General features: G+C 36.3%; 1 protein-coding gene across 2 annotated transcripts in view; it reads left to right on the forward strand.

Moving 5' to 3' along the window:
- AEBP2 (AE binding protein 2) overlaps positions 1-22,634 on the forward strand; it is a 53,187-nt gene that overhangs the window by 24,571 nt on the left and 5,982 nt on the right. For both annotated transcript variants that reach the window (XM_075709312.1, XM_075709319.1), the window contains exons 4-6: positions 6,657-6,843; positions 13,274-13,398; positions 20,796-20,863. In XM_075709312.1, the coding sequence (XP_075565427.1) occupies positions 6,657-6,843; positions 13,274-13,398; positions 20,796-20,863 (380 nt within the window). The remainder of the gene's footprint in view (positions 1-6,656; positions 6,844-13,273; positions 13,399-20,795; positions 20,864-22,634) is intronic.

The raw sequence follows: 22,634 nt of genomic DNA on the forward strand, positions 1-22,634 counted from the left end.
TTCCTACTGTTGTCTTCAGTCCCTCTGTTTGTTTTTTATCTCTGTATTTCTCAATCTGTTCCTGGGGGCTTTGAATGGAGGATAATTGTGGTCTGAGTAGAATTTTGTAACATCTTTTGTTCCCGTGTCATTTGTGCTGAATATAGGCTTCAGGGCTCACATGAGGTAGCCAAGTATGTAAGTGTCTGTGATAGCAACCTATTAATTAACTAGCCCCCTTTCTTCTCTTCTTTTATTTTACAAGCTTTTGAAATCTACTGTGATACAAAAACACTTAAAGTATTGGATATTAGTCTTGATCGGTCCAAGAACAGCCATTACTAATTGTTTATGGCAGCCATTCAAAAATGGAGCAAATGTTTCCGTTCTGTGCATTTAGCTGTTCTTATAAATCTTAATTGCTCACCTTTTAGGAAAAGCCAATTTTTTTTCAAGTCAAAGTTGGATTAAGGACCTCTTGTTCTTGATGATTACTGCAGACAAAATATCTCCCAAAACCTAAATTAGAAATGAAATTTCTGTTGCCTTATGAGAATGAACTTGAGTTCTAGCATAGAAGAAGGAATCTGTCATTTTAGAGAACTTGCCGAAAAGACCTAGTCATTTGGTGTTTTATTAAAAAAAAAAAGGCAGTAATGAAAATAATATAGCTGTATGCTGTTGTCTGAAGAACTGCTGTTCAGGAAGTTTTTAAGAAAAGCAAAGAATGTTAGCTAGGAAACTGACAATTAAAAGCATGGAAAATTTACTTTTGTAAAGGTAAAAGAATCCTCTAATAGTTTAATGAACAGAGGAGAATAATAAATATATGTCAGGTTGCTGTATTCCTATACTTCTAGTCAAAGTAAGAGACAAAAGTATTTTCTTAAATTGGAAGGCAGTTGGGTACTGTCTCAGGCATAAAGCTCTCTTTTTGCATTACAACTACTCTGTCCCTGTCCTGTCACCCTTTTGCTTGCAAGTGGGCACGTTTTATGCAGTTGCCTATTTTGGGTTTAATTTTCTATTTTTGTGATACATGTGGTGGTGTCCTTTGACTAAAAGCTGTATCTGGCTGTAAATCATCTGCTGTGCTTTCATATTAAAAGGTCTTTGTGGGTTTGTCTGCCCTTTCCCTGCACTCATAAACTATGTGACTGTAGTTCATTTGTCACAGAAATGAACCCACTTCTAAATTACAAAGGCAAAATGTTTCACATTTTCATAAGTTTCTCCTGTCTTTCCTGTTTGTGTGGTTTAATATGTCACCCTCAGCATTAATATTGCAATACCTCTGTCACAGAAAAGGTAAATTTCCTTATGAATACCTGTTTGAGACCTTTATTATTATGCTAGCTTCATTGTTATATGGGGCAGTTTCCTGGTAGTTTATGTCCAGCTCATAAGGAGGAGACATTTTATATCAGAGTCGTCTGCTGAACTAAGGAAAAAAACCCCAAAACTCTAGATCTTTGGGCAGAATTTAGGACCCTTTAGTCATCAGATTGCTTTTCAGTTTGTTCCTTCCCTTTTTTTCCTAAGTTTTTAATACTGATGGCCTTGGGTTTCATGTGGAACACATGGATGGATTTTTTTTGCTTGGTTTTTTGAGGCTGTCATCACTAAGTTTTATTATTGATAAAGTATCTTTTCCTAGGGCATCCACCAATCTCTACACCAAAGAAAAAGTGTCCATTAAATGAGACATAGTTACCATTCGTTGCAGCTAGTTCTTGGTGTGTAGTCAAATCTTATTTCTGCAAAGCAGCATGCTTTATCAATTGTACTTTTGGTAAGCACTGTTTCCTAGATTTGTTTTTCTTGTCAAGAGGAACAAACAAACAAACAAACTGGTCTTCCAGAGCATGTTTCTGGTTGAGAACCTGCCAGCCTTCTTCGGCCCACTGTTAGATATTTCTGAATTTGTGCTGCTGCTCTTGATACCTGAAGTTCATTGCTCTTGTGCTGCTGGAAGTTTCTCTTTGCAGTCTGATTCTAGCCATCCTTTCTTTTTTTTTTTTCTTTTTTTTTTTTTTTTTTTTTGTTATTGTAGACACTCATTTAATACAGGTATTCTCAGAGCATGTAATTGTTTCTCTGGAGACATTTAGTATGTTTATGTTTGTGTATGATTTTACATTCTGAGTTGAGAGAGAAGAAACTAAACATTCTTTTTTAGTGCTGTTATTACATAATTTTAGCAGCTTTTTAGAAACTGGTGGAATGTTGTGGAGTATCATGAACATGTAGTGATGGTCCTGTTGAGGGTTCAGCAACCTGAACGAGGGTTCAAAACTTTCAGGCTTTCAGAACATGTAGACAGGTGGATCTAGAGGAATAATCTGAGTTAGAAAACTGGTGCCAGTAACTGTCTTTGGCAAGCTGAGAAAGAATTTCTTCATTCACTTTATCTTTCTTGTCCTAAACTTGGCTGTTACAAATACCAAGTATTTGAATAGTTAATGTGCTGTGACAACCTGCATTTTCCAGCATGGTTTCTGGTGCTCAAATTAATCGAAGTACTACTCGCCATGCCTTGTTGCTATGCAAGGCATTGAAAGTTACTTGAAAACATAGCAAATTAACTCTTAAAATGTAGTCTAGGTGACCAAATACAAGACGTTAGGCACAATGAAAGGACAAATGGTAGACTGAGCACAAAACAGTGGGAGATTTTATGCAAAATAATCACATAGAGCAATTTTCTGTAAATATAAGACTGCATGTGGGTACGCTGTCAACTGCTTTCACATACTGATTCCAACTCTTAATGTTTAAGATCAGTCATGAAAGGTTTCCTCATGTGGGGTAAATGCTTTCAGTAACAACGAATGACAGTACACAGGTTCATTGGAGACTTTAATCCTTTGTTTAAGAGGGGGGAAGAAAGTAATAATAAAAATGAAATTTAGTGCTCATTCTACCACCTGTAACTTCCAGAATTCATTAAGGGGTGACTGCATTTGGTATGACTCTCAGCCAGGCAGCTTCAGTCCTCATTCGGAATTCGTGTCTGTTACTCTCTTGGCAGAATATCCTCTATCCATTAGAGCATTGCAGATGCAGATAGAAAATGTAAAGGCATTCTGCCTGAACACTTAGATGATGAGACAATAAGAAGCTTTATCTAGATGCCTAAAATATTACTGTTAGATTTATTGGAACAATTACACATTGAATATTCTACAAAGGAGATTTGGTTATTTTGAATTTGATAGTGAAAAAAACCCTGTATTGCTAGGTATTTTTATCCTGTTTGTTAAAGTCACTGGACATTACTGCCCATTAATAATGGTGGGTATGGGTACACTGGAGAAATTAAACTTACTACGTGTTGACTTATTTTCTCTTGAAGTAACATATCCACCAATCCGGACCCAATCTATCATATTTAAAATCGAATGCAAAATTTTGAGATTTAGGTTTTTGGGGGAAAAATGAAGAGATTGGTTTAAAGTTGTGCATAATAGTTGAGTTTGATTTATTAGAAGCCCTCTAGATCTGTATAATTATCTGGTGGGAAGCTGATTTGGTGTGACTTACCGTCCAGAGATCCTGAAGTGACAGCCTGAACTGCTCCTTTATCTTTGGAGAGAAGAGACTTTACCCATTAGTAACGGATTGCTGGATATATTATTTTAGAGAAAAAAAAAGGAAAAAAAACAGGTAAGATTTTTCTCCTCTTCTACTATTTCCTGTCTACTACAAAGGCATTCTGTGTCATCTTTGATATATCAGCTGTTGATTATTTGATGACATGATCAGGTACTCTCAAACTACACAATATCTGAATGTAATGATTTCTGCAAATATTTCATACTGTAACTGCAGGCTATAAATAGGCTTTTTGGAAAAAGATAATTTCTAGTTGCAAGTTGCATATATTGACGATTTAAGGATGCTGGTTTGAGGCTTTTGAAAGTAAAACTTGGGTAGAGCAAGAAAAGTGGTAGCTTCTGTATAGAATATCTGTGACTGTTTTCTTTGTACATGACTACACAAATGTCAAGTTATGACAAGTTATGACAAACTGCAGTTTGTCATAAAACAATGTTTCCCATCTGACAAGAAATACAATTAAGTCTTATGAAGTTGTGTTTTAAAAAGTTTTAGAAATGTGCCTGACACAAAGTTTATGTGTTATTTTCAGAAGGTATTGCATTTTGTTATTATACTTTAATGAACTCAGATTATGGTAATGCATGCATTGTACTAAGACTTTAGATTGTTTTTGACCTCTAGCAGGCATTGGCAAGACTGAAATTTTAATTTCTCGGTGTGATTGAACTTCAGGGTATGGGGTTTGGGGTTTTTTTTGCACTCATTTCTTTTTCTGTCAGTGTTCGTAGGATCAGAAAGAGCTGGAAGCTGAAGTCAGGAGCACCTTAATGAAAGTTAAACCTAAGTTTAGATTTAATTGCTTATTTTCATGAAACTGCTTCTATGGGCGAGACAGCTATTTCAGGGACTTAAACAGGAGAATAAAGAATTGTTTGAACTAATGCACGCATGTATTTTACCTGTATCTGTTGATGGCAAATTTGGTCATCTTTAATACAACTAAGTGGGTCAGGTTCAAGGTCAGGTTGGATGGGGCTTTGAGCAACCTAATGCCCCTACCCATGGTAGGGGGGTTGGAGCTGGATGATTTTTAAAGGTCCCTTCCAACCGAAACCGTTCCATGATTCTGTAAGTGTAAATTTTAATCTTCAGTATTAATTTGAAGTAATAAATATTGCATTGAGGTTACCATAGTGTAAATGAGATCAGGATCTTGAGTGTTTTGAATTTTATAGATGTGCTGGGATTTCTTACATTGTAAGTCACTACAATATAAGTATACAATATTGCTGTTGTTTGGACATGGGAAATTATTGGGCAAGGCAAAAAGGCGTAGGTAGGTTTTTAGTAAAAACCTTCACAATTCTTAAGATACTTATTAGTGGGGGAGACAGGCGGAACAAATACAGTGTGAAGGATCCTATAGCTTTTTGTCAGGGAATTATATGTTTGTAGCTAGCTCAGTACTTAGAGGAAGTTAGTGAAAGTTTTCTAAGTTGTTTTTTCCCCTAAAAAAACAAACACAAAAGGCAAATAAAAATGTGAAAAATGTCTTTCTATTTTTTGTCTTTGACTGTCTTGAAATATATAGACATATTTTTAGTCCTATAGCAAGTATTAAGTCCTTGGGGATAACACAGGTTTTTCTCTTCATGGACACTATATTGTTTTATGATGATCATGGAAAACCATTTGCTAGGTCTGAGGCAGAAATAGACTTTTCAATTCTGCAGCCACAGTTGGAAACAACACAGTTGGGTTTTAGGGACAAAACGTGCTGAGTGGTATTCTACTGCTGTTTTCTTGTCTTTCAATCGAATGTGCAGGCTTGGGGCAGATTTCTGTAAGAGCTTGCAAATTCATCCTTTGTCTTCAGAGAAAACTTACCTCTATGTACATAGTTGCAGCATTACTTATTCCCAAACTCTGGTTGGAGCTGCCTCATCAGTTTGCTGTGAAGGGAAGTACTAGAGAAGAGAGGTACAGATGAAAGAGCTGAGAAAGAGGGGGAGGAGCAGAACAGATGTGGAAGAAGAACTTTCCACTGGTTTAGAGTGGTTTCTTACTACTGGCTGATCAACTCATTTGTCCTACTACTGTTCTTTGGATCAGAAGAAAAATTGATGGTGTGGATACACAATTTGTTGCAGCTGGTGACAGAATGCATATCTTAAAATCACTTTTCTATTACCCTTGTAAGCTCAGAGCACAAGAGAAAAGGTTTGTGCCTCCCTCCCCAACAGTATGATTTAATCACTCATTTTGCAAATGAAATAATTGTAAATATAAACCAAATACTTATAAAAATACCAATAATTATTGTAGCTAGTACTAGCTTAGTTGCATGTATCTTGTGTTTCTTCTTAATTATTGTTGGACTTTTTTTATTCTGTTGTTTGAGAAAGGCCATTTTCTTTAAATAAGAAGTTTCTTAGATACTTCTGAATGAATAGTAGCATCCCAAAACAAATGTATAAATAATTATTAATACAACTTTCAAGTTACTGAAGTTACAGTTTCAGACAGAACTGTAAGATAACTATTTATTGACTTGGTATAGCATTTACAAAAAGCCTTAAGCTGTTTCAAATTTAATGTGGGTAAGGATGTATTTTTTACTTCTGCCTTGTCACAAGAAAGGAGGAAGTTAGAGAACGTTACTGTTATCAAATGCAGAAGGTTGGAGAGCTGTTGGGAAATACAGAATAACAGTGCAGTATTTTGAAAGACAAGGAGGTGTTGGTCTGTAAAGGTCTTCAGAAGCATTTAATTTTTGTGGGAAGAGTTTCAGTGTGTTTTTTGAGATTGGTTTTATGCTATACAATATTATAGAATATAGTATAGCGTAGAAGAACGTGATTATACCATGGAATGATTATTGAGAGTTATAAAGTTCAGGTAGAAATTTCTTTCAGATTATGTTTCTGGTTTTCTTTTTAAGAATTGCACGGTCATTAAGAATTTGTCTTCCTTCTAGTGTGTTGGAGGCTGAGCCAGAAAAGTCAAACTGAAAGATCTATCAGACTCCTGTGAATGAGTGCCATATAGCATGCTGATACAGTTCTCTCTTTTGTTTTGTTTTTTGTTGTTTTTTTTTTTTTTTTTCTTCTCACTAGTGTGTAGTTGGTGGGTGCAATGCCAGCTTTGCATCTCAGGGAGGACTAGCCCGTCATGTGCCCACGCACTTCAGCCAGCAGAACTCTTCAAAAGTTGCCAGCCAGCCAAAGGCCAAAGAGGAATCTCCATCTAAAGCTGGAATGAATAAAAGGAGAAAGTTAAAGAACAAGAGACGACGATCATTACGTAAGTATTTCCAGAAGTAGAAGTTCTTGAAAGTTTTGGTTTAGATAGGAAGTTTCTCTTCAATGTGGATGTTTCTCTGCAGATGTAGGTCTGGTAGGGTTGGTGGTCTTTTGCATTAGAGCATTGGCATCCTTTGTCATGGGAGTAAAACAATTCCAGATTCTGTCTGTGTTCCCTTTTTAGGGTAAAGGATCTATGCGTTCAGTAGAAAAGATGTTTTCTGTGAGCAACAATTTGAGTTTGATTTAAAGATGCTTTTCATTTTAGAGTTGCCTTTTGTTTACTGACTATGTTACTATTGGAAAATGTTTTGTCTAGTGATGATGAGATCTTAAGTTCAGTACTGCAGAGAGAGATTGCAGATTCGTATAAGTTAGAGATAAATGCATATTATGAGCTCTCTTTCGAGCAAAACATTTCATTAGCTTAATGACAGTTTTATGAGCATAACCAAGATCTAATTTTGGACAGATTTGACTTGCTACATTTTTTTAATCTTTCTCCACACAGTTGATGATCATTAAATTTATATGAACCAATGTGCTGAGAAGTGTGATTTATCATTTAAAGTGAGAATTGTTTCCTCTAGCAAGTAATAATCACTTACCCAGTACCTTTTCTACTCCATTTTGATCCAGTTGTTTGATTTCTGAGTTGTCCTAGCATCGGACTAATAACCATGTCAAATTCATTTAGAGATTCTAATGTACAGAAATGGTTAGGAAAGACTAGGCAATTGTTAAAAAAATAAACTTTGTTTTATAATTGCTTTGGATGCAAATCTCTGGTACTGAACCGATTATTTACTAATTTTAAACTGTTGCTGTGACAGTTCCATTTTAGAGTAGACATGTAAAAACTCATTTAGTTTTTTTCCTGGTAGTATGTCAACAGCTGAAGAAAAAACTTCCATTAATTTTTACCTGTGGTGTAATGTCAACCTTACAGTATTGGAGAGAAGTGCAAGATACCTTTTTCTGTGAACCACTGGACCTGTTGTATCTCATACTGTCCACAGAAATGGAGCTCTGTTCATAAGCAGGCAAATTATTTCAGTCCTGTCTCCTGGCTGGCGGTAGGATTTTAGTGATGGTGTGCTGGAAAACGTGTTACTTTGTGGGGTCAGCAATTTTAGTCTTATTTTTCCAGTACTCTTCTGTGGCTGAACACTTCACTGTAATGATCTTTCTGTTCCTGTGAAGAAATACAGCTGCCAATTATTCAAATGGTACTGCAACAATGAATGCACATACTAGTGGTCTTAAGTGATTACTTTCTATCACATGATTGTGATTATTCTTATCTTAATACCTCACCTGTGTTTTAAGCAACTGAAATTTATGAAGCAGGGGTCATGTTTCTGCCTTGAATGCAAAGAAGGCTGTCCTGGAAAGTTACAGTATTGCCTAGAATTTTGGAAAGTGTATTTCCTCTGTCTTCCACACTGTGTAACAACTATGCAGTTCAGTACTAGAAGAGCCACTGTTAACTTCAGTTATGGTTGGTGGGTTTTTTTCCTCTCCCTTTTTTTTTTTTTTTTTTCCTTTGGAAATGATTGGGCATTCTTAAAATATGTGAGCAAATTATATCATTAAACACATCTTAAAAATGTAAACTTGAAGAATTCCTCTAATTTTGACACTGATTCAACATTCAAAGAAGTTAGAAAGCTATTTTTGTTCTTTACAGAATTTGACTTTCAAAGAGCTTTCCCTTTCACTCTAGCAATCTATATAAATGAGAAGGTTCAAGAAGGGAAGGCTGATCAGCGAAGGGTTATGTGGTCGCTTTGCAATATCCTTTCAGTTCATCTTAGATGTAATGAAAGAGAGACTTATTTGAGATAGCTGCAGGTTCCTAAGGGATTACCTTGATTTGTTGACTGCGTTACTCAAACAAAATACAGATGTCTAAGAATTGTCACTTCAGAATTTTCTCTTCCAGAGATTCCCAAGTTGCATCTTGGCTTGCTTCTCCATACTGATTTGGTTTGGTGGCTGATTTAATGTGTCTTAATTCAAATTTCCCCCCAGTATATGCAGAAGGAGGTTTTCAGGTTGGCATTTTATTAGTAACTGATGTACATTATTGACTTAGAAGTTTCAAATCAGAGCTTCAGAATGAATCTGTGGCAAAAAATGTAAGTAGTAGATATTATGGGTATGTTAAAGGCCAAACTGTGGTACTTCAGTGGTCTGCTGTCTTGATCAAGTGTTGCACAGGAAGAAAAATGACAGCTGCTTGAGCAATTTTTTAACTTCTTGCCTCTTGAGACAAATGCAATGCTGGCTGTAGAGTTTTGCCTTAAGGCAAAAATCATTTTCAACTGAGTTAGGAGCTGGCTACTGTAATGTATTTCTCCAGAGGGTATGTGACCCAGAAATGTATCCAAAGTTGACAGCATTTTCTGAAAATGCTAAGTAGTGGTAGCTTTTCTTTAAAATTTTGTGTGGATTATTGTTGATTAAGTGAACTTGACAAAGGGCTGATTCAATTTTGCTTGTCTGTCTTAGCTTAGTTTTAGTTAAAGAATGAAGTGTGCAAGTTTCTATATTTTGTCTTTACAAGAAGGTGGCGGGGGGGCAAGGACCCTTATCTAAGAAGCCAAAGTAACAAAATAACAGCATTAAGTATTTTCAGTCTATAGTATTGTCCTGGTTTCGGTTGGGATAGAGTTAATTTTCTTCCTAGTGGCAGGCATAGTGCTGTGTTTTGGATTTAGTAGGAGAAGAACGTTGATAACATGCTGATGTTTTTAGTTGTTGCGAAGTACTGCTTATGCTAGTCAAGGACTTTTCAGCTTCCCATGCTCTGCCAGGTACACAAGAAACTGGAGGGGGCACAAGCCAGAATAGTTGATCCAAACTGCCCAAAGAGCTATTCCATACCATATGATGTCATGCTTAGTATATAAACTGGGGGGTTGGCCGGGGAGCAACGATCATTGCTCAGGAACTGCCTGGGTATCGGTCGGCGGGTGGTGAGCAATTGCATTGTGCATCACTTGCTTTGTATATTATTATTATTATCATTATTATATTGTTGTTATTATCATTACTATTTTACTTTATTTCAATTATTAAACTGTTCTTATCTCAACCCAGGAGTGTTTCTCACTCTTACTCCTCCAATTCTCTCCCCCATCCCGTCGGGGTAGGGGGAGTGAGTGAGTGAACGGCTGCATGGTGCTTAGTTGCTGGCTGGGGCTAAACCATGACAAGTATATAAAGCTAGGAACGTAGATTTATATTTAGATATTTTAAAAGTGTCCAAAGGGAGAGGTGTTGAACATATGTACCAGGTTCTCTGCAAGCTGGGTTACAAGAAGTTCTGACAAATGGGTGTAAAGCAAGATGCTATTTGATAGTGTACAGTCTGTTTAAATCACTCACAAATAGTCATTTGATGAAAAAATCAGTTTTGTATCAAAAACCAAATTTTCTCCTGAAAAAATGTTGTCAGCATGTTCTTTATACCTACTCATGGTTTATTTAGACCCCGGCTTTTTTTGCAAGGTGTTAAGTGGCTTACTAAATATTTTTTGGCAATTGATTGCTAATACATGCTGCTACTGAAGCATCCTCATCTGTTAATTCTTAACAGTTTAAATACAGCAAATCAATAAATCTACTTCCTCTATATAGACCTGTGTTTTATATCTGAAGGTTAACACCCTTCTGAGAGACATTAATGCATAAATAAAAAGGAAGACTTTACTGTGGCTTTATATGTGACACGAACATGATCTTCTAACTTAAACTATAAAGAGAATTCTTACTGTTACTTGATTTGTTCCCCCGCCCCCCCCCCCCCTTCTGAACATCTTGCCATTCTTAAACTGTTTTGTGGTTTTGTTTTGGGTTTTTTTTTCCCTGTCTGTAAACAGTATGTGTTCTTTTAAGTTTGGAAATTAGTACTTCTATGATGAAAGTATGTTGTAGTATAGACGCCTTTATAGTTGGTTACATTAGTGATGCTATAGAGACTGTCTGATGTGTCATATAAATTTTGATGTTGCAGAATAATTCAGGATTACAGTCAGTAGCTTGCTTTTTCTTATGGATAGCCTTAAACACATTCACTGCTCCAGGTAGTCTGCCATTTAGAGGTATAGAGCCAAACATATTGAAAGTGTGTATCTCTAAAATAAGTCATAGTATTGCTATTCTGAATTTTGCTGAACCTAAGATTATATTTACAATATTGTCACTTGCTTCTCCAGTAGCAAAGATGACACTATAGTTATTAACAAGCATGATAATTAAGTTCACTGGAGAAATGTAAGTGAGATAAGGAAACTTGCTGTTCATGGAATTTACAGTAAGAAAGTTAGTTACATAAGACTTGGAATTTAATTTAGTAGGCTACTGATATGAAGATTCTAATTTATTTGACTTAAGTAACTGGTGTGTACTTGGAACTTGTATTAAGCAGGAAGGGAGACACCTTACTCTGAAAATAAGTTTGAGGGAATAGATTTACAATACATAGAAGATACAGCATTAACACTTAGTAAGGAGTAAAGAAAACTATTCATATGCCTTTGACAAATTGTGCCCTTTCTTCTGCATTTGTTGAATGTTATGCAGTGGTAAATCCTGAAGAAATTTGCTGTATGAAACCAAAAGCAAAAATTTGGGGTTGTCTTTTCCTTTCTACCCTCTCTTCCCTCCTCCTTCATATTTATTTATAAAATATTTATATGCTTGCATCACTGACCACCTGCAGCATGATCTGCATGTGGTTCTACATTACCACTTATAGCAAGGAAACATTTCAGCGAGATGATTGCCTAATTGGCAGTATCCAACTGAGATAGTGAGGACAGAACATAATGTACAGATGAATGCTTAACAACAGTTAGTCCCAGGAGTGAAGCAAATACTAGTTTTTACGTGGAATTTGTAGTTTGTTGTGAAATAATAGATTATCTTGGTGAAAAGGAATATAGAAGCTGTTTTAAATGAAGACGACAGAACTTTGAATCACTGTTTTTGTGGATTACAGGATGATATATAGTTGATAATGTAATATCAATTCCTATTTGTTTTAATTTCAGTGTTTTATATAGAGAATTACTGCTCTCAAACAAGGCTTAAAAGAATCTGAATACTTTAATACTGTATTTGCTCATGTAATTTTACTACTGTACTATATGGTATGTTTGTAAAAATTTGTGTGAAGTATTTCGAGTGGTATGTAAATATGTGTCTGTTAGCAGTTATTTTTTAGTTAGACTACTTTTAGTGTAGAATTGATAGACCTTCTTTACACTCCAAATCAGAATTCAGTAGTTTTTCACTGTTCAAGAAACACTTAACTATAAAAGTCCTTTTCTAAAAGGAAAAAGGCTTTATTAGTGCATGCTGGTTTTAAACTACTTGTAAAATATCAGATGGATGTTAATTGCACTTTACTTATTATAAGTTGAAGTGTAGTATGCGATGTAGTTGGTGCTTCTTGGCTAGAAAATAATCTGTTTACTAATAATCAAAGAACATGGAATGACAACTTTTAGATAGAAAGAAGCATGTTTAGCAGTGTGGAGTTTTTGATGTGACTGTTCAGCATTGTTACTCCGTGGGGATCAAAAATTTCTTGACGAGCTAGTATTTCCTGTATGTTCACAGTAATTCTTACTTAATCCTTTGCTTTGTGTTCCACTGCAGTATGAGGCAGTTCTGGTTTTGGTGCTATTGTTGATCTCTTTGCAGCATCCCAGCATTCACTGGAAATAGCTGGGTTTTTTGGTGATTATAAATTAGATCAGAGCAGGTTGTTTTTAAGAAAGTTAAGAAATAAGGTACAGGTATAATTCTGCTTTTAAGATGTTGATTGTATGCATTATCGTGTTTTGAAGTACTTTAATACTATTTTTTAGAAAGTCACAGCAGTAATGTTGGAACTATTGACTGTGCTGTAAGGGTGACTTGGCCAGTTAGGTCATGACGTTTATGGGAACCTAACTGGGCTGTTTTTGTGTTAAATTAGAACTCACATTTATTAATGAGTTCTGGGTTTAGTTTCTTTGTACTGGGACTTCTTTTTTTTTTTTTTTAAGAGATGATAGCAACGGATGTTCCCAGAGGTACTCGGCAAAATTAATGAATTCTCAATTTTGAAGATTAAGAAAGAATAGAATTCACTTGAAATTTAAGAAAATGAGTGAGTGTAATTCAGTTTGTCAAAATAGCTGTTTGATCTACAAGGAATATGTTTTGACCAAACTTAAATGGATTGTGCCCCTCCTGGAGTCATTCCTTCCTCTCAGCTAAATTACTGTTTACAGCTCTTTGACAAGGTAGTGCTACTGCCATAATGATAAATGATTTACTAATGACACTTCAGACTTATTTACATGGTTGAATGTGTGTGAATGCTTTCAATGTGCTGAACACTAAGGATCTCTTTTCCTTTTTTTTTTTTCTAGCAAGACCTCATGACTTCTTTGATGCACAAACACTGGATGCTATAAGACATCGAGCCATCTGCTTTAACCTCTCGGCACATATAGAAAGTTTAGGAAAGGGCCACAGTGTTGTATTTCATAGTACTGTAAGTATATATGTTATGCATTCTGTTTGTTTACCTATGTGTCTGAAAAATCCAATACTTCATATTTCTGTTTTTCTCTTACTGCTGTAGGCATTTAATCAGAAATAAGTAATAGTATTTTACATTATTGATTTGTTCATTTCTATTAGTAAATTAACTTTTTAAAAGTAGTGTTAGTAGCTGTTCTAGATCACAAATTGAATAGCTTGTAGCATTTCCTGTCTGATACACTTGGGTAAATATCTAACAGCAGCTATGCATTGCAGCAAAATTTGGTTGTATCTTCTAAACAAGAATGCAATTCAGATGGCATTTCCATAGTCGTGAGTGATTGCTAATTTGTCACAAGGAATATTTTGAGGGTAGTTGTATAATTGAGTATTTAAAGATGCTGATCTGAAATTTGTGTTTATTCCTTTTTTTTCAGTTTAAAAAACATAATCCTGAATAAATGTATTGTTGTCCCCCTCTTTTTCTTTTAATAAACTTACCACCAAAATGTCAGTGAATTGCTAGGAGGAGGCAAGTACCAGGTGGGGAACTGGCCTTAAGTCCTGTTTCCATATCCTGTTGTGTTAATTTCACTTGTTTATGGATAGGATAGACATCAGTATTAAATTAGAAAAGTTCAAAAGAGGGGAAAAAAGTACTGAATTGGGGTGCAGGGATCAGAAGTTCAAAAAGCTATATAACTGCAGGTTTTCTTAACCAAATTGGGAGATATGGGCACATAAAAGCTGAAGAAAAGAATTAAGAGATGGGACAAAATGAGGGGGAGTGCTTTGTAAATTGGCAGGCTAGTGCAAGATGAACTGCAGTCCAAGGAAAGAATGCTGACTGCTCTGTCTTCAGCTATGGCTTAACCTTAACGTGATTCAAACTATTGAACTGTCAGTCCCTTTGCATAAATAAAAGATTGTTTTGTAGGCATGAAACTTACTTTGTCCTATTCTACAAACTGATGGTTGTTATAAATATCTGTGGCCTGTATTGGAAATTTTTCCCAAATGGTTACTCCTGAACTTTATGTGCCATGAGCACCAGCCTCAAGTGGAGGTTTGCAGGTGACTTAGCTGTTACTGTATTTAAATCTCATTCCATTTTTCTTGGCCAGCATGGATTTTACAATGCTGTGAGAAAAACAGATTCTCTTCCAATTCACAGCTTGCTTTAATTTGAAACGTTATCCAGACGGACTACTTGGTTGTGGAAGTTCACCTTTGGCTATTGGAATAATTCATAAGGAGATGGAATTAGAGGGAGGAGTGTGCTCTAAAACTGCTTCAAATTAACTTGGAGGAAGTGGTGAAAATTCTTTTAGCTTATCCGTGCATGCGTCAGTCGAGATGATAGGCTTTGATTAGATCTGAAATTGCTTATACCTCAGTTGTGGGAGAGGTTGTACCAGTGGCAGAACTGTTCTAAGATTCTAGCCCTATGCTACGCTTTCCTACCCTATTCTAGTGTGCTGCTACAGTTGTGTGGGCTTGTGCTGGACTTCAGCTGTATTGATGAGACTTAGCCTAAAATATGCTTTAAAAAGGAAAGGTAGAATGGAAGCAGTCTTGTGGATGTACACCGTTATACTGAGCTAACGGTCACCTCGGATGCAAACACATTTTGCATAACTTATAAGCATTAGGACATTGAATTTGAATGGTGACTGGCTCAATAGCATAACATAGTTTGTGTGGTCCGCCTTCAGATGAAGAAAAAATGTGTACTTATCAGGGGCTTTAATTGGAAAGGTGAAAAATATGAAGATAAAATTGTCTTGATCTCTGGCATAAATTATGTAGGTTTATTTTTTTTATGCAGCATAAGAATAATGTCAGCACAATGCAGTATTTTATAGGATGGATATCTTAGTGAAAAATTACTAATGTGAAGAATTTCTAAGCAGTCATTGTAGATACCTTTCATCTCCTATGAAAAAGCACTCCTTTTTTTAGATTTTTTTTTTTTTTTTAAACCCATCTTTTTATAGATGTGGAAAGCTGCAGAATGCAGTCATCAATAAAGCCTTTTTAAAGACTGTTTTTGCCATCTGGAGTTCACCTTTGACTTCATTATGAATTTTTTTTTCTGCTTAGTTTTTTTTATTGGAATCAAATTCTTGGTACGTTGATTCTCTCAATTGTCAGATGGAAAAAGTCAAGCATTTCCATTTAACCTAAAGAGCAGATATTACACTGAATAAAAAATGCAGTGCTTAGGTTACTGTGTCCTCCGTGCCCCCTGTCCCCCCTCCAACTTTTTGAAATGGCTAGAATTATTCTCTAAAATATTTGAATACTAAACTGTTTTTCACTGGTTTTAGCTTTTTTAGATATTTCAGTTCAGCAATCACATGTATTGATACTAACTGCATGTGTTTTGGAATCTTAGAACTTTGAAACATAGTAAGTGAATAAAGAAAGATGCATACCAATTTATAGGGTGAAGTTTTTTTCTTTTTCCAGAAGAGGTCAGCAGAACTCCATTTCTGATTTGAGACAACTTTGATGCATGCTTCCTTCACAGAGATAAATTTAATTTAAATTTCTCTTTTGTGCATGAAATTTAGAGAATATAGTAAGAGTTTTTTCAAATAAAGCTGTACTGAGCATACATCTACTGGCTGAATTATATTTTCAATTAAAAACTTAAACGGACTTAAGTTCTTTACAAAACAATTTTAAGTCTGCAGAGCATCATTGTTGCAGACGTGCTAGATTTCTTCCATCTCAGTTGTAACTTTTGCAGACTTGACCGCAAAGCTCTGATTACTAGTGTCAAAATAACAAATAATTTTTTTCAATTGCTTTTTTGCAAAACTTTTGCAGTTTTGCATTTGTCTGTATCGTAGCTGTGTTTGACTCTAGCCTGCCTAAGTTATGGTAAAATTTTCATTGCACTAATTGTGATAAAAGTGGTTACTTTTTTATGCATTTTATAAAAAATTCTTTAAATTTGACAATTTCAAAATGCATGTGGGAAAACTAATGGCAGCTATAGATGCCAGACTTCTATTGTCTCCTAACAGAAAGCTAACATACTACTTTAATATTAAACAAAAGTAGGCTTGTTCCTTATGTGGAGATAGGATCTTTCATCCCAGTCAAAAACAAGTGAATTGCTCAGATTTTGAGTATTGATTATTTAGTAGGGACAAGATAAGCCAATGATATGCGGAAAAAAATCTGCAAAATTCACATTGGATACAAGTATATCTCTCTGCCCAAAAGCATCCTACCTATAACTTTCATAGCTTTCATGTATTGTATATGATTAGCTCTTTTGTTGTTATTTATTATTTTTTTTATTTTCTACTGCTAAGAGTTACTTTCTTCTCCTGTTGAACTTCTCTGTATGTATGAAAGCTGGTTCAAGCCCTTAGTTTAGCACTGATTGCTTGAAGAATAAGGGAGTGGTACTTGCAGTGTTATAATTCAGGCAGTACTTGGGTTGCCCTAAATTTTTTACTCTGAATCTCTTTACACATCAGTGTTTCATTTTTTTCAGTTCTTACAAATACCTCTTTTCGGTGTGATGATGGTAAGACAGCAGAGTCTTAAATTTTGCACTGCATATTCCTGAAAACGAGGTATTGTTAATATCAGAGTTTGTACTTTTTTTTTTTTTTCCTGTTGGAGAATGCAGGTGATGATATTGGGTGGTTTGCACAGAGATCTATGAGGTTCTGGAATCACCATGTATTATACTGTAAATCCCCATAGAAGCAGTGCTATTGATTTGATAGAGGGACAGCAACCCCAGCTTTAACTAGTACTTAGATGTAATATGTATCTGTGACTTGTATATTCTGTATGGTTTCCTAGTTCATATTCTTGAAGTTTTAGAGAGGATGAAGAGCAGCTTGTGGAGAATAACTTCTTCCTTCTAACTCAGGTGTAGCTAGTTTACTGTGTCCAAATGCTAATGTTTTAAAAGGTCACCTGTAAACTTTTCAGTATGCGATATCCATGATGCTTGCATTACATGAGAGAACATACATGTCTCCTTGAAACTTGAAGGTTAATTTGATAATGAATTGGACTGTACAAGAAAATGTATAGTTTTGAATGGGAAAGCTGATGAGAACTGAGTTTTATTTGCCCTGTAAAGTGAGCTTTGACTTATCTTTATTTGGTTTCAGGCTCAGGTGCTCCAGTCTACAGCAAAGAAACTGAGCTTGCAGAAAAAGCAGCTGGGTTCTGGGCAAAGGCTAAAACTTAAAGTTAGAAGGGATTGGTGGAGTGCTTTCTAGACCTTTATTTAAAAAGAAGTCATGGTTTTCATCCCTGCTCCAAATTTAGCAAAAGGATATATCCTGGAGGGTATGGCTTGAGACTTAGGAGGAAAAGTCAGCATTGTTTCACATGCCTGAATTTAAGAACCTCATTGTATTCTTTGATACAAGAGTCTATTAAACTTTGTCTAATCAGCAAAGATTACTAGAAAAAGGATTTTTACTGTTATTTACCTACAGTATCACACTATGACATCCTATTGCAGTTCTTGCAAGGAGCATTCCTTCAGTTTATCTTGAATTGCCTGATACGAAAAGCAGATTTTCTCACTCTGCCTTCCAGTCCCATTTCCAGATGAATTGTGAAGTTATATTAAATGAGAGATCTTAAAACTGGGGCTAACTAATGGGAACCTTCTCCTTTCGGAAGAACTGTGCATTACTGTACTTCCTTTATTGCTTCTCTAACCCTAGGTCATTGGATGGCCTTTTCCATATCTCATGACAACTTGGTTTAAAACCTTTTAGTGTGAGTCTTCAATATTTTTTAGAAACTCAGTATCTCAAACACTGTGATGGGTTGACCCTGGCTGGATGCCAGGTGCGCACCAAAGCTGCTCTATCACTTCTCTCCTCAGCTGGACAGGGGAGAGAAAATACAACGAAAGGCTTGGGTGTCGAGATAAGGGTAGGGAGAGATAATTCACCAATTACCGTCATGGGCAAAACAGACTAGTCTTGGGGAAATTAATTTAATTTATTGCCAATCAAATCAGAGTAGGATAATGAGAAATAAAACCAAATCTTAAAACACCTTCCCTCCACCCCTCCCTTCTTCCCAGGCTCAACTTCACTCCCGATTTCTCTACCTCCTCCCACCGAGTGGCATAGGGGAACGGGGGTTGCAGCCAGTTCATCACACATCTCTGCCATTTCTTCCTTCTCACACTCTTCCCCTGTTCCAGCATGGGGTACCTCCCATGGGAGACAGTCCTCCATGAACTTCTTCAATGGGGGCCCTTCTCACAGGCTGCAGTTCTTCATGAATTGCTCCAGTGTGGGTCCCTCCCATGGGTGCAGTCCTTCAGGAGCAGACTGCTCCAGTGTGGGTCCCCCACGGGGTCACAATTCCTGCCAGCAAACCTGCTCCAGCGTGGTTTCCTCTCTGTGGGTCCACAGGTCCTGCCAGGAGCCTGCTCTTCCTTCAGGTGTCCACCTGCTCCACCATGGGGTCTTCCACAGGCTGCAGGTGGATATCTGCTCCACCATTAACCTCCATGGACTGCAGGGGACAGCCTGCCTCACCATGGACTTCACCACGGGCTGCAGGGGAACCTCTGCTCCGGCACGTGGAGCACCTCCTCCCCTCCTTCTTCACTGACCTTGGTGTCTGCAGAGTCGTTCCTCTCACATATTCTCACTCCTCTCTCTGGCTGCATTTGCACAGTTATCACCCTCCCCCCCGCTGCCCCCAGAGGTGCTACCGTCATCACTGATTGGCTCAGCCTTGGCCAGCAGCAGGTCCGTCGTGGAGCCGGCTGGCATTGGCTCTATCGGACATGGGGGAAGCTTCTAGCAGCTTCTCACAGAAGCCACCCCCGTAGCACCCCCCGCTACCAAAACCTTGCCATGAGAACACAATATTCCAGTTCTCATCTGCAAGCATATTGATACCTTCAGATATCTGAAACATATCTGTATTAATAATCTGGCTGTTAAATCCATGGATACTTCTCTCTGCATCATTTCTGTTTAGAAGGTCTCCGCATAGTTGTAAAAAGAAAAACGCTAAACGAATTTGTGAATTCCTTGAAATGTCATGACTAAATTTAATTTACCATGGCATTCAGTTGTGGGAAATTGCTTTGGTTGATACAGATTATGGACTTCAGGATTTAATTTCCATATGCTACATTTTAGTTTAGCCTTTTTCTTAAAGATCACTTGCTACCCTTCTGTATTTCTGTGCTTTAAAGGTTCTCTAGTAAACTTTTGGAGCTTATAGTATCTTCAGTGGCTATGTGTAGAATCTTCCAAAGATTTAATAAGCATTTTATCCTCAGAGGTGCAGAAGGTGGGAGAATTGGTGTTTGATGGAAATAGGAAAATCTGTATGAAGTATTGTGATGTGTAATAAAGGAGAAACTGAGGGTAAATCAGTAGAAGAGGAAGCAAATGGCTTTTCCCTATTTTTCTGGATACTGTAAATTTTTGGGATACCTTTTGAATGCTGGTGTTAAAGAATATATTTGTACCTGAAGGAACAGATTTCTTTTTTATGCTTTCTGTGTGTATTCCTAACTTTATCTTGGCTAAAGGTGGGAGTCTAGCTTCAGGCTCCTGTACCTAAAAACTATTCTCTGTGAGAGTATCTTACATGCTGGTCTACTCTGAGCTAGTATGAGAAACTATGAGAAAGGAGTTCTCACTTCTTGTCTGGGACGTTACCAGTGGAGTACATAGGTTCTGCTTCAACTCTATCAGTTGTGGACAGGTCTTTCACATGTCATTTCACTTGTCATTCATGTAACAATAGCAGCAAGTGTACTCTCTACAGTGTTAAGGGTCCCCGTTATGTATGCATTAAACAATCTCTGTCAGCCTGTGAGCTCTTCCAAGTAGCCTTTGCCGTCGCCTTGTTCAGTGCTTGGTTTAGGTATTGAAAAAGAATGAGTAAAGGTTGCCTAGGAAGTTATATGTGTGATGTGCCTAGATGTCGAAGCATTTGTGAGAGAAGATTGTATTCTTATGCCATGCTATAATTAAACTATAAGCTGCATCAGTTTCTTGCATCTTCTATAGAAGTCTTGTGGAACAGCATGGGCATATTTGTAGAGGAATGTATATTTCTCAAAGCTTTTGGAGTAGCTGTTTAAAAAATTGAACTATTTTAAAAGAAAGAAGACTGCTTACAGGATGCATCTTATTTTTTTTTTTTTTTTCAGGAACCACTCAGTAGACAAATGTTAAAGGAAAATATTAAACCTTGCCAAGAATGGCTTGAGTAGCGATATGTACATTCTACCTATCTATAGAATTAACACAACTTTCAAAGAGTAAAACAGATTGCCTTTTATGAATGTACAATTGAACATGAAGAACAACAGTTTTTGAGCAAAAAATCTGCAGATTTGGCTTTAATTATGATTTATGTAATTATTATTAGGTAATAGCTAAAAGAAAAGAAGATTCTGGAAAAATAAAACTGTTGCTTCATTGGACACCAGAGGACATGTGAGTATATTGCTAGTGATATGATATAGGATGTAAATGGGGAAGGATTTACAGTGGGCTAAATAACCTGCCTGTCACTAAATTATGTTATGCCTTTGAATATTTAAATTAAAGTTCATGTTTTAAAAAATGCTTTTTAAAAAAGTAATTTAGAAGCTTAAAAAATAATAAGCAATGCTCTAATTGATTTTTACTTTAACTTTCAAGTCTTTAGACTCTGATACCAGTTTAGGTAAATTTGAAGCTGTGTTTTTGATTCATTTTGTCACTGTGACTATTAATAACAAGGTCCTCTACTTACTGAATGGGGAATTCAGGTTGGTTTTGTCAGCCACATACATAAGGGAATTTATCGCTGAGACAACTTTGTTTTACCAACTGATTCATCATGATCCTAAAATACTTTTAGGTACTGAAAAATGTACGATCATCAGTGTAACATAGAACTACAAGAATCTTTGCCTGGGTGCCACAATTTAACACTATAATAACCACAATTGTGCCTTTAAGGTATCCATCTCGTATTGCTGCTGCTTTGGATTCTCCCACTGAAGCTTGGAATAATCTTCTAGCATGTTTGGCTGCTTTTTTCTCTTGGCTTTTCAAAGTTCAGCCTTGTTCCAAATGAGTAGCCTTGTGTGTAATGCAGGATGAAGGTACTGCCCTTGGGTAGGCTTGGGACATACAAAGTAGTGAGTGTACTTCAGAAATAATTTACCTAAATAGCTGAGATCTCATCTCTCTCTTCTGACACAGAAAATAATTTATATGTAAATATGTTGATCTTAATTGTAAGGAAAAGTAGAATAAATGTTTGGTTCCACTATGATGTAGGAGAGCAGTAGGCAGAATAGTTTCAGGAGAGGCAGTAGCTGTATGCTCCATGTTTTCCCACAAGTTTTAAGGGGATTAACTACTTTTTCCTTTTAAAGGTAAGAATAATTATAACAGAATTTGTTTCTTGGATCCATACTCCTGCATACTAATTCCTGGATCCATAGTCCTGCATACAGATGAAGTTACTGAGACATTTAGTTCATACTAAGATGAATAGCTGCATAATTAGGTAGGGCATGCAGGTTTAGAGGCCCTTTCTTAAAAGAAACTTCAGTTTTACCAGGAAGATAGCTCTATATTGGTAGAACTCATTAGGTAAGGATATCTAAGTTTCAAATTAAATAGTCATAGTTCATGTAATTAACTTTTAGAGCAAGGGGGTCTTTTAGATTCAGTGCTGCTTTTAAGTGATTGAGTGGGATGGTGATGCAAAGCCTTAGCATAACAGAAATTTACCTTTGCTTTAAGTGGTTTAAATTACTCAGTTTTGTAGTGTCCCAAATTAGTCATGTGCAGTAGTGTGAACTTGGCAGTGTAAATCTATTACAGCTTTTATTTGCAGAGGACTAGGGTTGCTGATAGGTTATCTACAGCAATGTTTTGGCATTTTGGTGCAATTTTAAAGTGTCTGAGTAGCTTTTGCTGCTCATTGCAGCACTTGTAGATAGCAAGTTTCAATTCAACTTGGGAGAGAATAACTAAAATATTCTAGTAAAAAGTGTATTTTTCTGCTTCCTTTTAGGACAGCTGGTAATACTATATGTAACAGCATTCTGAAATTATTCTTATTAAAATATTGCAGATAAAGACAGTTAATTGCATTTTAAGATGAAAAGCATTTAAAAAGCATATAACACTCTGGGAATATGAAAAGTAAAAAAAAAAAAAAAAATCAGTACTTTTTTCCTAATACTGAGTTGAATTAATTTTTTTG

The sequence above is a fragment of the Pelecanus crispus genome, chromosome 1 (genome assembly GCF_030463565.1).
Source record: "Pelecanus crispus isolate bPelCri1 chromosome 1, bPelCri1.pri, whole genome shotgun sequence".
In the NCBI taxonomy this organism is placed as follows: domain Eukaryota; kingdom Metazoa; phylum Chordata; class Aves; order Pelecaniformes; family Pelecanidae; genus Pelecanus; species Pelecanus crispus.